Genomic DNA, 18,850 nt, shown 5'->3' with positions numbered 1-18,850 from the left:
TGGGCAGGAAAGTTCCCAAGGCAACATAGTTCACTTAATGGGAGTGACCCAAATTGTGGGCTTAGCACTTCGGCAGAAATAAGCAACTCATCGTGCAAAAGAGACCAATGAGGATATCAATTTCCTTCCTTCAGGGGAAGAGTGAACAGAACGTGGTAGAGTTTGGACTTAGCAGTAGGCAGATCTGGGAGAGAATCCTGGTTCTGCCACTTACTGGAATATAGCCTTGTGACGCTGGATACCATCCTTAGTATTGGTTGAGTTCTCCATCCGTAAAAATTAAGATCTTAGCTTCTTCCACACAATAGCATGAGGATTCATGAGATAAGATCAGGGAAGGGACTCCACTCAGTGCCCTTCTTCCCCCATAGGGCAGGAGGTAAATCATTTCTTCCTAATAAACAGTGCAGTGGACTCCAGTGACCGTCAATGCTATTTCCAATAGGTCCGGTAAAAATAGAAGGTCAAGTTGTTTTTCTCCCTAATTCGTTTAGTTCCGTGAAATCAGAGGAAAAATTTGTTCCCCCACATGTAAAAGTCAAAAAGCTTCAGAAATCCAGGAGAGTTTTCAAAAATCAAGCTTGATTAAAAATATAAAATGCAGTGTAGATAATTTTACAAAACAGCAGGGGCAATTGGAAAGCACTTATTAAAGTACCTGTTAAAGTAATTAGTGATAAAAATGGAAATTTCAAGGCACTTCTGTATCTCTTAGATCCCAGAATAGGCTCAGACTGTGCTGAATCACTTCCTCTCTCAGATCAGAGTCACAGAAAAAGACAAAAGAGAAGCTTCAAAGAGTTTTAGGATTGGGAGGCAGGTGTGAACCACTCTTAGGAACTGGCTCTTCCCAGGTCTGAGTGAGCTGAAGCCCTTACCATACATCCTGTTTCCCAACACCTGTCACTTCGCTGTTACATATTAAATACTTCTGATTCCTTTTTGTTTGTTTTATGTAAAGAGACCAAGGGATTTGGGAGCTTGACAGGGAGACCTAAGCCCGTATGGCCTGAATCTTTATTGCACAGAATATTATCTTATTTATATTTAACTGTGTTGCCACACTGACCCCTACCCTCACCGCCCCGTCTCCGTATCACTCTTCCTGTACCATGACCTCTTTTGCATATCCTGCCTTAAAATTGTTCTGTTTTTTTCTCATCTGTGTGTCCGGGCACCTCATTCATATCATAGGCTCCACTAACGGGCTTCTTTGAGTCTGTTCATAGTTCATAGGCAGGACTCTTACATAGTAGATGCTTCATGAATGCTTCTTGTTGGACTAAGTAGAGTGGAGACTCCTGAGGGCAAGGTCTGCTGTTTATATCCTCATCCATCATCTCGCTGGTCCTCTCCCAGCAGGACCTCAGGGCACTGTTAATGGAATTTCAAAAGATAGGACAGATCTGAGACACTCCAGTCATCAGTCTGAGCTGCAGAAGCCCCAAATAAACTTCCTAGTAACCAAACCAAATGCTCCCTTAAGCAGCCACTGGGTAATCTGGTTGTCATGGTAGCAGGGACCCTTGAAGAAGGTTTTGAATATAGCTGTGGAATAATTGTTTCAAAAGCGTGTATAACCTTGGATCCCGAGGAAGTAGAAAAGAGCCATGTCATATGCAGAGGCACCATCCACAGCGAAACGGAATGCATCAGAACGGGTCACAGAAAGACAGATACGCAGGGCAAGTCTGAACGTTGTCAGGGAAAATAATAATTGCATCAAGGACTGGTGTAGATGGCTAAAAAAAAATTAGCTATAAAAATTTCAGACTCTGAAGTGAGATCAAATCTTGATGGACATATTTTTTAAAGGACCTCTAAGAGAATATTCAAAAGACATGCTCTGTGTCGCATCAGCAAGATGACCGAATGCAGATATTACGTTTTATCTTTGTATCCCCAAATGGAAATTATGGCATAATTAATTAAACATCAGCTTTTATCCAAAAATATTTTGTCCTAGGCTCAAATTTTTGTGAATCTAAGAAAGGACTATATAATACTCAGTTACATAATACACAGTTATGTAATGTTCAGTTTTATAATAAATTCTTAATGGAACAGAATGAAACCTCTGAAATGTGAACTAGGGGTCTGCCACAATATCTCTTGATGGGGTTTGGAAGGGCTGATGAAAAATCACACTTCTGAGTGTGGCAAAATGTAAATAAGAGTGTAAGTCTAGTGTGTGAGAAAGATAAAACTGGGGGGTTTTTGGACGATCTTCTGGGGAGTAAAGCTTCCAAAGAAAAATTATCTTAATCAGGCTTCGAGTCATTTTAAGACATTTCCTTGGATTTCCTTTCAGAGCCTTGTGCATACCTGTGAAAACTGCCTTATTACCCAACAGAAGGAACAAGGAGATGTCTAATTCAAGCCATATTTAGAACAAGTCTCTTAAATATATACCAAATCCACCACACATGTTTTCTACCCCTGTAACAGAGGATATCCAAGAAAGGTGAACTCACAGGAAAAGCCATGAAATTGGCAAAATCCAAAGATGCTCATAGGATTTCAGAATTACGTACTCCAGACTTGCTTCCCTTGTGCTGGGATAAAAGGGGATGAAACACACTGCCTGGGGACCAGCATGGGCTGAATTGAGGGAGCAGCGGTGGGGCTCTAGGAAGCTCTCCGGAAGCTGTGAGTTGAGGTCAGATCTCCAAGGTGGAGGCAGGAAAATGTGAAAACAAAGCCACGGCTGACGAAGCAGTAAATTCTTCATCCAAGAAATCAGCCTAGGATCCAGGCCACAATGAGACAGGAAGGAAGGGGGCAGGGTACAACTATTAAAAGAATGACACAACATTGAGAAGAACAGGATACGACGAAAACCGGTTAGAACCAGTTAGAACCGGTCCAAGATGGCAGAAGATTTGACTTCCAGTGGACCTTGAGCCTCCTCATCCGCTCATTGTAATGCATTAGCTAAGTGACACACCCGCAGGCGCCATGACAGTTCTGAGGCCAGCCATAAAATTAGGCCAAAAAGTGAGCGATGCCACAATTCTTGGAAATCCCTGCTCCTTCCCCCAAATAGCTGGAATAATCCCTCCCACTCTCTAGCCTGTGAAATTACCCAGCCCGGAAAAACTGACCACCCATATTTCGGTGCCGCCTCCCACCTTCTGAGACGGCCCACACTCCGTCTATGGAGTGCGTACCTCTCTAAATAAACCTGCTTTCACTTTACTGCGGCTCGCTCTTGGATTCTTTCCTGCACGAAGCCAAGGACCCTCACTGGGTGGCCCACCCCAGGCACTCACTCAAGACCTAGGACACGACCATCCTCTCACGCCCCATTTTTCCTACAACTGGATCTGTGAGGGAGGGTGATTCCTAAACAAGGTCAAGTACAAATGAGCAACCAGCCAAGATGGGGCAGTGAGAGCAGCAGCGCTCAGCAAGGGAGCAGGCAAGAGCGGTTGAGCATAGGCTCTGAGACAAGAAGTGACCAGGGGCAGCTGCTGGTATTGTGTCTCTTGGGGAGAGTGTTGAATGGCTAAAGATACCAGTGGTGAGTGGGCAAATCCCAAGAAATTTTTCCACTCCTAAATACCCTACCATGCAGTTTTTTGAGAGTAGAAAAATACCTTCTGATGGGTGGTAGAGTGCATTAGGAATAGAATTCAGGGAAATGTGGTCGGTAAAGAAGGTTGAGGCCTAGATCATTTGGCAATAGCAGAACTCATCACTTCATAAATAAAATAGGAATTCAGGAATTGTGGGCAGAGAAGCCATCCCATTTGACTGGGAGACCTTTTCCACAGCGGGGAGAAAGAACTCTAGAGAATATGAAACAGGACAGGGTAGAATTCAGGATCGTGGTACTGTAGCATCTACCAAGCTTGAGTAAATCAAGGGGATTGAAGCAGATCGGATTAAAAACACTAATGCACATTCACCTTTTGTGGCTGAACTTAAATTACCCATGTCGGTAGTGTCCATTAATCAGATATATGCCACATTCACTCTCATAATTTCTTTTTTACAGGTATCTGGTTTTCTTAGTTAGAGGGGAGAATAATTGTATGCATGATTATGGTATCAGCTTAATTCTCTCACCAGATCTGAATGAAGATAAGGGAGCGATGGTTAAACAATCCTTTCTGTATGTTCCTCTTTACATCTGAAATCCTGAAATGAAAAACTTCACACAATGCTTTTCAAACTTTAGGGAGTACATCAGTAAATACAAAAGCTGCTCGTCACCCTATTTCACTTGGTTTTTCCAGTATGGTTTCCCACGTTACCCACATTTCTCAGATAATCTGCTTTTTAACCTCACCTTGTGTCACTAAATAAGGACTCGGTGTCACCCTGGCCTCAGCAATCACTGCCTTCCAGTCGTGACATCGTCTCGGTACTGAGCAAAAATCCAAAGGCAGAATTCTGTTCAATGCAACAAGCCTTCACTAAGCATCTGAAGAAGTGCAGCTCCGTGAGTGAGGAGAGATACAAAAAATGGCAAAGCAGCCCTCCAGCCCCACTCTGAAAGGCCAGGCACACCTTGGTCTCAGTCTCGGCTGCCATCATTAGCTGGAGAGCTGCAGAGCCATCCGGGCTACTGTGAAAGGGGCCACTCCACCTCCATCCCACCAGATAATGCACAGCTGGTCTCAGGTGCAGTCCTTCTCGGCCTTGAATTACAGATTCAAAACCGTAAAATAGAAAAAAGAGCTGGCTGACTGAAGGCAGAGTAATCCACCAAAAATTATGACCCCAACTTGTATTTCTGGCCCCGGCGGCTCTGGCATTGCCAGGTCCCCAAAGCCAACCGTCGTATCTTACTCTGTTGTGAGGCGTGTGTTCAGACTGTGGATTGATCTACACCATGGCTTGTCACACAGCTCCTCACCCCTGCCCCTGCATTGTGACACAAAGGCCTCTTCTCCATGAAGCTGAAAATACATGTGTGAATATGTGTTTCTGAATGTGTATATAATGTGTGTATATACATAATGTGTGCATATGAATTTATGTGTGTATGTGTGTCTTTATTTAGTGACTGCTCTGTTTGCTATAGAGTGCTTATCTCAGAAAAGGGTGACATCAGCCAGTTAATATTAATCCTGATAACAAACAAACCCCCAGATGATTAATGGCTCAAACCCAGTGCAGGTTTCTTTCTCGTGGAAAGTCCAAAAGAGGTACTTCTGGTCCCAGGGCAGCTCTTTTCCATTGACTATTCAGAAATCCAGACTCCTCTTACCTGCTGGCTCCATCTTCAACACGTGACTTCTGTGATTGCTGTGCTGAGTTGGCTGCATCGAACTGGTGGAAGGGGAAAGAGGGTGGAGCACTGCATATGGGAGATATTCCTGGGCCAGGACGGGTATCACTTTTGCTCATACCCCATTGGCTGGAACTACCCCTGTCACATGGCCACACCTAACTGCAAAGGGTGTTGGGAAATGTAGTCCAGCTGTGTGGCTAGAGGGTAGAGGGAATGGGTTCCATGACACCTAGCCAGACCCTGCCACAGGGACAAAGCAGAAATCGAGGGCTTGGCCTGCATTCTCATGGAGCTGGTCACCCCATTAGGGAAATAGACCCTGCAATACAGGAGCAATTCAGCAATTACGCACTTCAGATAAAGGGCCAAAATGATGGAGGACGTAATCCACCTGAGTGAGGAATCCACTGGGGGCTAGAGATGACAGACAACCTTACAGGCAGGTTTCAGTGCAATCCTGAATAGTGAGCAGGTTTCAGGCAGGTGGGCAGGAGCAGGGAGAGTGCGCTATAGGCAGACGGACAAAAGCACCAGCTCAGAAGTGAGAGGGGCCCATTCTAGAGACAGTGAAACCAGTCTGGCAGGAAGGGAGGGGTGAACAGTTACCATGAGAGGAAGCATTTGAGTGAAAAGATCTCACTGGCCTTTAGTTTGAGAATGTGTGAGGCTGGGAGTCTCTATTTCTAAGACCAAGTGAAATCTCAGTTACTGAGATAGTATAAGAAGTGATGTGAGGTCAATTTCAAATCTATACTGAGTAATATTGTTATCTCTCATGTCTAAACACACACACAAAGACACACACACACACACACACAAAAAAAATCATGTCCGAGTCAAATCCAGGATTCATCCAGATTCGTAGGCTAAAGATTTCAAGTTTGAAAATTTTCAGGTGGGAGATTTTATCTGAATGGACACTTATTCAGTATACATGAACTGTAGGTAGGTAGTCATGTGATAGTGAATTTGCCCTCAAACTAAGCAGGTGGACTTCCTTGAAGAGGCAGGGGTACTCTCCTGTCAGTTATACTCTGTCAATGATTTTAATTGATTTCCTTATGTATATATTCTACCTGAATTAAGGCCAGATAACATACAACACCAGTTTGAAAAGTAATATTCTCTCTCCCTCTCTCTATGGGAATTTATTTATTATATATGTATATGTAGAAAATATAAACCTTGCATAAAAATACTTATTATAAAAGTATAACACCTAATGTATTGTGAGCTTTTGTGGTTATTTAACCGGGAAGGATGTTTATGTGAAAGGATGATATTTACCTTTTATTTTCTTACCTACAGCCTTAACACAGAAGTAGATTTTATTTTCCTCTAAGTCAGTTTTTATTCTCCTTACATACATGTAAACTATAACAACAAATGATTCCTTTGTACCTTAGCATTTAAGAAATTACCAACTCTCTTATTTGTAGTGAGGTGGATGGACCTAGATAGAGTCTGTCATACAGAGTGAAGTAAGTCAGAAGAGAAAAACAAAATACCGTATGCTAACACGTATATATGGAATCTTTAAAAAAAAGGTTCTGAAGAACCTAGGGGCAGGACAGGAATAAAGACGCAGACGTAGAGAATGGACTTGAGGACATGGGGAGGGGAAGGGTAGGCTGGGACGCAGTGAGAGAGTGGCATGGACATATATACACTCCCAAATGTAAAATAGATAGCTAGTGGGAAGCAGCTGCATAGCACAGGGAGATCAGCTCGGTGCTCTGTGACCACCTAGAGGGGTGGGATAGGGAGGGTGGGAGGGAGATGCAAGAGGGAGGGGATATGGGGATATATGTATATGTATAGCTGATTCACTTTGTTATACAGCAGAAACTAACACACCATTGTAAAGCAATTATACTCCAATGAAGATGATAAAAAAAAAAAGAAATTACCAACTCTCAGTTATGACAATTAATTGGTATAAGCCTATGTAAATTTCACAGTACTATCTTATTTATTATCCTTTCTGACTATGGCAATACCTCTCCCTACCTGAGAGGTAGGTTAAGTAGCTCCTTCCATCCCTTTGTAACAGGCAAGGAATCTGAGACAAAGAGGTTCAATTACATCCTGAGATCCGGTAAAATCTGTGCCTTCGGGCTGAAACTCAGGTCCCCTTGCCCTAGGATCTGTCCCCTCTCCTTCATGACTTTACTTATTTCAGTGGAGAGAACTGACCATTTGCATAAAAATAACTAAAATATAACCTCATTTAGGAGGATGGGTTTATATATACACATATTCATTCAGAAAGCAAAACAATGACATCATATATCTGGTAAGAAGTGTAACCATGAACTGAATAAGAAGTCAGATATCTAATCTATAAGGACTCTTCCCCCAAATCACATGATATACCACTCAAAATCATCATTTCTTTTGTTGAATGTCATTTCCCGTAAATTCTTTGACTCTTTGCATATTGATAAATGTGTTCTTAAGTCTTAAAATGTTATCATTCTTTTGGCACTCTCTCAATCCTTAAAACCTGTATGTGGGTGGAGAAAATATAGACATCTTTTTCTTTATGGACTACAGCAAGCACCAGTTGGGTACTTACTGAGTATGACACGTTGTGTGACAGATCCCGGGGCTTAAAATGTCTTTGATTCTAGAGGGTGCTTGAGATAAGGATTATAAATATTGTGCAGAAACAACATCCTGGCTCTAGTTACCTATTGATGTCTTGGCATTGTTGGAGAAATTAGAATCTTCAAAATAATGGAAAACCAGATATCTAGGATTTATATTCTTTTTGGTGAAAGTAACTCCACAAACACAAATTGAGAGAAGCAAGAGTATAAGTCTGAAGCAAATGATCTTAAGCTCTGCTGATAAGATCAGGAGATCTGATCCATAGCAGGAAAAAAAAAAAAACAAAAAAAAACTGCCTTTATTCCTGCAGATGGATGCAGTGCAATGCTACCAGAGTGCTTATCCTTCAGTGGGTGCTGAATAGATGTTTGTTGAGTGACTAACTAACCAGGTACACAGGGCTTTCACACAAGTTCAACCTGAAGGAAAATGGGGAACAGTAAATATGGCTCATTTTAGTGGAGTTCACAGCCCTGCTGACAACATGGTGGATCTGCTGGGACAAAGTGACCCTTGGGCAACCCCTGCACACTAAGATGATCCTAGCATTAATTATTGGCAGAGAACTAGTCATTTCCCAGATCAACATCAGTATGCAGCAAGGCCTTTCCGGGGAAGAAAAGGAATAGAAACACTTTTCAGAGGTGAGGGAGGCGTCTCAGCCACGTTATTTACTTATTCGATTCGATTTTTTAGTGTCTGAAGTCACAAAAGTTGTAACCAAGACAAACCAGGCTGTGAGTACCATTTTTAAAATGTCATCAGCCTAGCAGAAACATTAGACATAAATCACGAGTTTTATTGTATTTGCAATTAAAAAGATCAAATTTAATATCTACAGAAAAGCCTTAATAATTAGGATAAAGATTAATATAGTGAAATGTCCCTGGTTTAGCAGGCCACCCAAGCAAAGCTGAAATAAAGAATTGAGTATATAATCGAATAGCATGTGAATATTAATGCACAAAGCCCTCCAAGTCCCCAGATCCCTAATGCAATTATTTTCTATTCACATTAATTGTTCCTAACAGATGACATTAATGACTTTGAGTTAAAATGTGTGCGAGGGAAGATGTCACAAGATCAGTGCTGTTTAGAAATAAGGTCACTTTTATAATCATTTGCTCAGATTTTAACCACTACTCAACATAATAAGGTTAACATGGTGAGTGCTTTTTAATGTGAATATCAAAAGTTAATTTAATGTTAGTATCAAAAGCCAATAAGTATATTGGGGTATTCACATTTTTCTTGCTGTTTCTTTTTCCTTACTACTTATTTTCCAACACATACCGACAGACTGTGAAAGTGTGATTATTGTTTATAATGTGTAATTGCACATGTGTATATATAAAACACTGATAAACTCAGATAAACTTTTTTGAGTTAGGATATGTTATCTAATCTAGAAATGTCAACTCTTTTGAGATTTACCTGTCCAAGGCAAGATTTGAAACAAACAATTAAATCAACACTGTTCAAAATTTCTGCCTGTTTTTACCCAGAAACTTCACTCACGCATCTTAGATCTTTCAACCGGGGATTTGCTCTCAGATGTGGAAAGAAGCCGGAGTCTGACGCACTCACGAACTGATGTTGAAATGCACGTGAGTTTCCCTGTCGCCTTCAAAACACTTGTTCAGGTTGTTCTTTTCCTTCCTTCCATCAGAAATGATGTCACAAGTGAACCATAAAGCGCATCCTTGAAGCACTGTCAGGCAGATTAAAAATACTTTCCTTTCTTGTGTTCTCTGCAATTCAATATCATGTCCCCCAGCTGATGAAGTAAGCAGAAAGTGTCACTCTCGGCAAAAATATCATAAATCTTGCCTCGTCCCCAAGATACCTTTTTGGGTATTGATTACATCTCAAAGTCTCTGAGAAATGGCCAAGGAGCTTTTTATTAAAGCCCATGTCCCATATTACTCATCCTACTTTTATGATATATTATGTATGAACTTTTAAAAATTCATGGTCTGTACTTTTTTTTTCTTCAGCTAGGGTTATCTTTGTGCTTATTTGGCAAAACTTTAACCAGCGTGGTTTTTAACTCTCATTGACATAAAAAAAAGTATCTTGAAAAACACAAGAGCCAAATAAATATATAATGAAAAGTGTTAGGCTTAAAACAATGACAGATGGACATTTGTGGATGACTGGCCTTTTATTTTACTGTATAATTTTATAAGTGTAGCTAGGAGAGTCTATATCGAAGGTAAATATTCTCAAGTTAGATTGGAATTAAATGTCAGTGGAATGCTGTCACTTTAAACATTCATGAAGACCTTAATGGCATCCAATCTATAATATGGCCTTAAGATCAGGAATTTTTTTAAGTTGCAGTTTTTATCCAAGAAATCCTTGCCTTCATTCTCTGTGTCTCTCTCCTTTTTTTAACTAAAATTATGGATTTTGTATTGCATTTCTCATAGTAAGGATGTTAAAGCATATGAGTGCTTCAAGGTGGTAATCTAAAATACACTATGGGAAAAAGACACTTTGAATAGTGTAAATGGTATACTTTGCCAATTAAATCAACACAATTAAGATAATGTTGCAACGGAAACAACATACATCTTGTGGCAAAGAAGAATTTTAATGATAATCATTATCTATTACTAATTACGACTCTTCTCAGGAGGATGTTTTGGAAGGAAGTCTGTATACGTGCAGGAGTTCTGCTGATTGTCAGGGGCCTTACTTGGAGCTATATCGTAGAGGCTGGGACCTGGGCCTGACATCAGAATGTTGTATTGACTGGGTGACCTTGGACAAGATTTGAACACCTCAGTGCCTCAGCTTCCCCTTCTGGAAAATGAGAAAAAATGATGATTTTTTTCTATTTCTGAGAGTTGTAGTGAGGATTAAATAAGATAATATATAAAATGTACGTAACACAGTAGCTGCTAACAGTTAGGAGCCATAACGAGGTCTCCGCTGCTTTAGCCCTCTTGCGTTCTTAAGTATTTGGCCGCGTGCCACGGCCACAGAAGAACATGGCGAAGGTGGAGAATGAGAATAGAGAAAAGTGCCTACTGGTGTGTCTCTACAGAAGGTCACGTCAGTGACCCGTGGAAATAAAGTTCACACACTTCTGGCTGTTTCTCATCACAGCGCCCACGTGTAAGACCATGATGGCATATTAAGAAGTGTAATGCATGGTCCCTTAGGGACGCTATAAAGTATAATTTTGTTGAAAAGCCAAGACACACACATACTAAAAAAAGAAACATTTTTAGTAATAGTAGTAAAACCTGACAGTTACTAAGTTTTACTGTCACTAATAATTACTAAGTATCATTAAGTGAACTACTGCTAATTGGCAGGGGCTGTTCACTCTTCACATTGATCTTATGTGGTAAGTGCTTTCATTATCTCCAGGTAGAAAGAAGGAAACTGAGGCATGGAGGAGTTAAATAATTTTCCCAAGGTCAAAGAGTTAGCCAGTGAGAGAGCCAGGATTTAAACCTTATAAGTGGCCTTGGTGTTCAGCCGCTCAATCACAGAACAGTTATTTATTGGAGCAGGTAATCCTACATGATGATCATGTGCTGATGAGGGAAGAAACTTCAGGACAGAGGAGCTCACTTTTCAGCCATGATGTCAGAGATTCTGGGTCCCTTATTAAATTCCAACTTTGGTTGCCCAAGGTCACGGAAAGGTGGGAGAATTTACCAGTAGAGAGGACTCGCCCCTTCCTCTTCTTGGCAAAGAATTACTCTGTAATCACCCCACCACACACACACACACACACACACACACACACACACACACACACACACCCTCCCCAGTACACTGCTCCAAGGGAGGGCTCACACCACTCCTTTCATCCTCCTCAGCATAGCCCAGGTCACACTGTGAGACACACAACTTGCTACCAAGTAATGCACATGAGAGGTAATCATCTCTCATCGCTCCTCCTAGGCTAGGGGCTTTCTACTCAAAGCACAGGCCCTGGGCCAGCAGCATCAAAGCACCTGGGAATTTCTTAAAATACTCCATCTCAGACCCCACCTCAGAATTACTGAATCAACGTCTGTATTTAACAAGATCGGGGATGACTTCTGTGCCCATGAAAGGATGAAAAGCCCGGCTTAGAGGACACTTCTATGCATAACTACCCCAGCCCTGCCTGACCCACATGACATTGATGGGCCTTCCCCACCTCCCAACCGTGTCCTCCATCACATCTGGGCATCTCAAGTTCAAGGTCAAGGGAGAGGCAACAATGCCTCCCTCCTCCAGCTCATCTTCTGAGTTCTAGTCCTGTCATCTTAATCCAACATCTGTATCGAGGTACACACATGTGTGACAACTGGGCAAGGAAGCTTATTTGTTAAATAGAGGCCTGGGAACTGAGTTGAGTTGTAAAAATAGACAGTATTTTGATAGGTGAGGCGGGAAGGTATAGATGGGAAAGACAGAGAAATCACAGATAAGCTTCAGTACTTTGGGAAAAGGTAGAATATAAACGGTGACTGACACCTGCGCAGGGCGTGAAAAAAGCCATGGGAGAAGTTTAGATCGGATGGCCTCAAAGGACATGGGTGTGATCTCTCTCCGGATAGTAGACGCAAGTTTCAGAGCAGAGGTAGTCCTAAATAAAAGCCACCACCCTGCTGAACCAAACAGCAAAATACCAGAGAATGGGACGGAGAAAAGAGAAGACGCACAAGTACAAGTGGCTCACGATGTGGTATTTCTGCAAGTCTGTTCAGGGCATGTTCCAGATGTGTGTGCCGTGCCTGAGGCCTAACTGCATCGTGCTCCTGTGCATTGGGACCACGGGCAGAGGGTAGTTGTTGAGATACAGACGTGAACTCCCCTTAACTAAGTTACATCTGGCAGTAAATGAGGTCATAAATCAATAAGTATTGCTGAAAGCTGGATTTTAAGACGACTTTCTCCTTTCAGTGGTATTTAGAGCCAAATTTCAGGGGGAAAAATAGAGTAGTAAAGTTCCTTGGCATTTTCAGATCACTTAAAGAGATTATCGTGCAGCCAAAATGAAGTATCGATAGCAAGGCAGATGCCTGATATTGAAAATCTAACATTATTAAGCATTATGGAGATTGATTAGACAGCAGATTAAACATGCCCTCTGTACCGATGCAGGGATTTCCTATTGACCACGAGTGCTCCCAGAACAGCATTGCCTTCCTTCCCCAAGCTGGTGTTTAGTCATCGTCAGTTGGAATTGCATTTGGAGAACAGTGATATGTACTCAGGTACTAAAGGCAGCCATAAAGTGTCAATAGATTGCACAAGTAAGAGACTTGCCATTCTGCCAGTGACACAAAGACAGATGGTTTCCCATCAATGAGTTTCTGAGACAAAGCTTTTCTAGATAGGGGACAGGAATGAGACTGTAATGGAGAGATCCCATTCTTGTGATCGGGCTGCTAAATTAATTTAGCCTGTCCAGTTAGCGGAGCTTCATCTGTTACATTAGGGGCCTATAATGTGGCTGTCAAGGTGTTCTGGGGTGTCTGCAGCTTTGTCACCTGTGCCTTACGCAGACCCACTAGAATTCTAGCTGCTTGGATCCTTCTGTGCGGGACCCAGATCTGTTTGATGTGAGAATCTTTACCATTTGGATAGCCAACTGATAGGAAGAGTCCTGGGATCTTTACAACAGAGCCTCATGATTCCCAGGTTTGGTGTTCCGTTGTAGTACATGGCTTCCTGGGCATTCGATCCCAGACTTATAATGATCAGAGCCATAGGGATTATAAGAGTGATCTGGGAGAACTGTCCCACCCTACGCCAGAAGACAATAAGGTCCATGGAAGTTAAATGCTTTCTTTCTCAATATCTCATATCTGGTGGCACTGGTAGCCTGAGAGCCAGGTTGCTAGACTCCAGTCCAGGGCCCATGCTCTTTAACCCTTAAGCCAAAGATGCTGCTCTGTCTTCTTCCTTTTGTAGCATTAAAGTCATGTCTTGATATTGATGTGATTCTTTAACCAGCATGACTGGATAAAATGGAACACTCCCAGTGTCATATTTCTGCCTAACGGTGATGGCAGCTCATCATAAGTGAGCACCTGCTTAGGCCAGATCCTATGCTATATGCTTCTCATCTAGAAACTCACTTGGTCCTTGCAGTGACCCTAAACGGTGCGCGGTATTATTATTCTTCACTTTTTAAAAAAGAAAATGTAGCTCTAAAAGATGACATCATTTCCCAGGCATGTTAGTCAGAGTCATAGCCAAGATTTGAACCCCTAGTCTGTCGACCCCAAAGTCTGTGTTTCTAACCACAGTGCTGTATTCGTTCCTACCTCATTATGATGCTGAGCTGGGATTTCCTCTCTCCCTTAGCAAAGTCCTCGCTCAGAGCTGTCCTGCTTTTTTTAGGAATGCCAGCTGAACACAAAATCAGGAACCCCTGCTTTGAAACGCCCTGGCATGGGGGTTGCCATCCACGGTCATCTCTGTACTCGAAGCAGCTGTAGCAGCAGCGAGCTGTCTCTCTCGAGCGCCTGCAGCGAATACTCCAGCGGCTCCTCCTACACGTGGCATGATGGGAAGAACCTCAGGAAAAGGGTAAGGCTCCTTTCAGGGCACTGCAGCGTCAGAGAGAACCAGAAAAGAAGCCTCTTCCGGTAGGAAGGCGGAAGGTGGGAGGGAGGCGAAGAAGGAAATGACCATTTGCTGAGTTCTTGTTTGTTTACACTTCTCCCCATTACACAGAAGAGGAAATTGGCTAGAGACGGTTAATTTCCTTGCTAGAAGTCACACAGCCAGTGAGAAGTGGCGTGATGATTCAACCTCAGATGACGAGGCCATCATGGGAGGGAGTTTGGGAGAGAAAGACATTTTCCCTTCTGTGCTTTGGTGGAGCCCACCGAATTCCCAGATTTACATCGAGTTGGAACTGGAGCCCTGGCCTAATGGAACTGACCACGCTTCAGACCGACTAAGACATTTTCAAGTAGTTTTATGGACATCACGCCTGTGATGCTCAGAGAGACTTGTTAATGTCCGCTGCAAATGAGAGTGGACTTGCCCACGTGCCAGGTCATTCCAGACTGAGCGTCCCGTGAGAACTCAAAGAAAAGGTTTTCTTCTAGAGAGTAGGGAGAGCGGTGCATTCTCTCCGAATGGATGGCCGAAAGGTTTGGAAGTATCATTAGCTTTGTAGGAGTTTACTGTTCAAAAATAGCATGTATTATATTGACCTTTAATCAAGGCAGTAGCCTCCTAAAACACTAATATTATGGCTGTAAGTTGGAGGGTGGCACAGTAGAGAGGGAGAATTCCATGGTAGACGACAAGCGCTATGGCTTCAGTGAAAGTCGAGCATGTCTCTACTTAGATGCCAGGAGTTCCTCTACCAGATTTTTAAATAACTCTTACGGCTGGAATGACTCCATCTGCAAAGTGGGCTCACCCAGCTGAAGATTCCTTCATGATCTGAATAAACATCTTTGCACACTGGTATAAGCCAAGAATCTGGAATCGCTGTTTCTGCAGTTTCCTAATGTTAAAGAGAAACAAAGAGTACAGGAGAATGGAAACCCTGAGTTCGAATATTTGGAGATCGGTTTTCTGTCATCTGTATAAATTTAGTTTATGACTTCAGAAGCAAAAGAAACCAGGGAAATTCCATAACTGCCAGAAAATTTGGGTGAGGGAGGAGGTTTTTCATACTCTGAACAAGAACTCAGAACAAGATTGCAAGCTTGAATTTAGAGCTTATTCCCTTGGACTCAGACTTACAGTGCAAAGTGCGGAGGCTGGGGTGTTATCAGAATTGCTCCTTCTAAGGAGCTGTTCGGAGTTCTGAATAATGACTGCTAGGAACCTGGCCCTTAGCAGACTGGGGAGGTGGTGGTGGTGGGGGATGTTCCCTCTCTTTGTCTCTGAATATTGCTGGCTCCCAGAGCCCCCTGCTCTGCTCTTTTCATTCACAGCTCTTTCTCTCTCTCTCTCTGAGCCTTTTTTCTTTTCTTTTCTTTTCTTTCTTCCTTGACATTTTTCCAGTTAGAACAACCCTCGATATCCTAGGGACATCTCTTCCCTGAAAGAGGAGAAATAAGGTTCTTAAGACACTTCATACACACTCCGTTAGCCATCATCTGGAGATTTAACAGTGTCCCATCTCAAAATGGCTGTGGAGTACCAGCGTGCCTGCCACATCTCCCAGAGAAAAGTCCTGATTATCAGGGATCCAGCAAACTAGACCCAGTCTCATGAAGACATTTTATTTTATTTTATTTTATTTTTATTTGTTTATTTATTTTTGGCTGCGTTGGGTCTTCATTGCTGCGCACGGGCTTACTCAAGTTGCGGCGAGCAGGGGCTACTCTTCATTGCGGCGAGCAGGGGCTACTCTTTGTTGCGGTGCGCGGGCTTCTCATTGCGGTAGCTTCTCTTGTTGCGGAGCACGGGCTCTAGGCGTGCAGGCTTCAGTAGTTGTGGCACACGGGCTTCAGTAGTTGTGGCTCGCGGGCTCTAGAGCCCAGGCTCAGTAGTTGTGGTGCACGGGCTTAGTTGCTCCGCAGCACGTGGGATCTTCCCAGACCAGGGCTTGAACCCGTGTCCCCTACATTGGCAGGTGATTCTTAACCACTGGGCCACCAGGGAAGAAGTCTTGAAGACATTTTAAGTTGATACTATTTAAGGAACTTCTTAAGTTCTTACCATGTACCAGGTACTCATTTAGTATTAACTTACATAATAAATTCATACAATAAAAATTTGAATGTGAATATAATATTAACCTATGTAATAACAAATATATGACCAATGGTTCTTTAGTAGTTCATAAGTATTTTTTTTAATTTTTTTTTGTGTAGAAACAGAAGGGAAGCCTACATGAAATACACTGGCCTGCCCTCCATGGAGGAATCTGGCTTGTATTATTGAGTAATGACCACATGTCAGCTTTGTCAGCTCTTCATAAGTACTAGCTCATTTAATGCTCGTGCTAGCTTATTAAGTAGGTTCTCCTATTTCCTCCATTTCACAGAGAAGTAAACTGAGGTGCTGAGAAATTAAATATCCATCCCAAGGTCTCATAGCCAGTAAGCGGAGCTGGGCAGTTGGTTCCAGAACCTTAACCATTCTGCTAGACTGACCTCCTTGAATCAGCCTAAAACGTGGAGGAGTCCCAGTTGTTGGGATGGGTTTGTTTCCATTAAGACCAAGAATGTCATTAAAAAAAAAAAAAGAGTATGTAAAACTGTTGTCTAGTCAAGAAATAGGAAAGAACTGTGGGCATTAAACCGAGGCTCCTACCTTAGCAGCAGCATCTTTCAGCCAGCTGCCCTGCTCCCCAGAGCAACTGTGTTCTGACTTTTCCCTGCAAAGAATGAAGCCGCCAATATGAAATGCCAGCTTCGTTCCACCATCTCCCCCATAGGGGATTCATGCTTTTTTTCAAGTTTCAAGATTATCCTCAACCTTTCTCAAGCTATTAAATACCATGACCTCCTTTGGAAAACTGTTGGAGGAATGTGGCTAATCTCACAGGGTGGGGAGCCAGGGCCCTGGGAGGTTTGCAGCCTTGGGCCCTGGGATGACGCAGACCACAGCATGGGCAGGCTGCGGGGAGGCAGAAGGGAAGTGGGTAGGCAGACACAGAGCACATCTATGGCGTGAACAAATCTGCCCCTTTCAAGCTCTAAGAGGGTGCTTTTGCCTGGCTTCTCTTCTTTTTTGTGAACGTAACATCAGGATCATGGAAATTCTTAGAAACCCAAGCTGTGGCAGTCTGCTCACTGGTCAGTCTGTAATACCCAGACTTACCGAAGGGGTTTCTTCTGATCTCCGAAGGAGCTTTTAATGGCACAGCAGAAGAGGAGGGGGAAGGGGAAGCATCACCAAAATAGAATCTATGCACAGCAACTTCGGACCCTGGAGAATTTTCCAAAGAGAATATATAATTTGACTTAAAACCAATATGCATATAAAAAATAAACAAGACATATTGTTGATGACAAGATTTTTATGATTTTTAACAATCATAAAATTTTTATGAGAAAGTTTTAGATGTAAGCAGATGCTCACAGCTTACTAAAAAGCTGAGATTCCAAGGCAAGTTTCTGACATGGAGTTGACCTCTGCTTATGAGCGCTCAGGTGTTCAGAGTCCTGGAGCAGCGGGGCAGCTGGTGTGGAGATGCCAACAGGAGCTGTACTCTTAGCCAAGACTGGTGCAGAGTGCACATCTGAAACCACCAGATTCATGCATAGACATTCTTCATCGTTAATTATATAGCCTTTTAAAAGAAAAAAGTCATTAGGTCAGAGCCTCCCAGTTTCCCCGAGTGCCGGTTTGTGATTAAACTCCGCAAGTTCCATTCAAAAGAGGGGTGTTGGAATAACCTATGGTCTCTATTATGACTTTGGCTAATACAGAGGGTAGAACAGAGGCTAAGCTTCATTCCAGCAGTATCGCATCCAGATTGACGGTGCAGTCTCTAGAGCCAGATTGCCTGGGTTCAGATCTCCACACAGCCACTTCAGAAGTGAGTCATAGGAAGGACCCAGGAGACCAGAGTTCAAACCTTTGCTCCAGCTGTTCCTTAACTATGTGAGCTCCAAAGGACGGATCTTGCTGAATCTCACCTTCCCGCCTAGTAAAATAGAACTGATAATGTCTCCCTCATGGTATTGTTCTGAAAATTAAATCAAAGCACCGGGTCAGGGGCTGGTACACAGCAAATGCTTGGTCAGTGTAAGCTTCCTCCTCTGCCATTCTGTTTCTTGCTAGCAGTAATTTGATAAATATGAATGTCTGAGTAGAATGCCATGTTTTTTTCTATGTCATTTCTCGGTCACTTCTCCAGAACTAACACTGGTATTTGGAGAAATACGAAGAACAGGAAATTGACCTTTTGAAGTTAGTAGGTGAACCATTGCTATGAGTTCTAACAGCAAATGCCCAGCTGCTCTATCTGTGTAAACATTTCACAGATGTTCACTGCCTATCAATGAGTAAAGTCATGAAGCCACATGGCATTCTAACTTTCAGTCGTTAGAATGG

General features: G+C 42.7%; 1 protein-coding gene across 7 annotated transcripts in view; it reads left to right on the top strand.

The window, feature by feature from the left end:
- NCKAP5 (NCK associated protein 5) overlaps nucleotides 1–18,850 on the top strand; it is a 1,039,671-nt gene that overhangs the window by 918,557 nt on the left and 102,264 nt on the right. For all 7 annotated transcript variants that reach the window (XM_033440354.2, XM_033440356.2, XM_033440353.2 and 4 more), the window contains 2 exons: nucleotides 9,361–9,462; nucleotides 14,216–14,404. In XM_033440354.2, coding sequence (XP_033296245.1) covers nucleotides 9,361–9,462; nucleotides 14,216–14,404 — 291 coding nt within the window. The remainder of the gene's footprint in view (nucleotides 1–9,360; nucleotides 9,463–14,215; nucleotides 14,405–18,850) is intronic.

This window comes from Orcinus orca, chromosome 7, assembly GCF_937001465.1.
Source record: "Orcinus orca chromosome 7, mOrcOrc1.1, whole genome shotgun sequence".
Lineage (NCBI taxonomy): Eukaryota > Metazoa > Chordata > Mammalia > Artiodactyla > Delphinidae > Orcinus > Orcinus orca.
The sequence above is the reverse complement of the archived record's forward strand: the minus strand, read 5'-3'. Positions and strand labels throughout refer to the sequence as shown.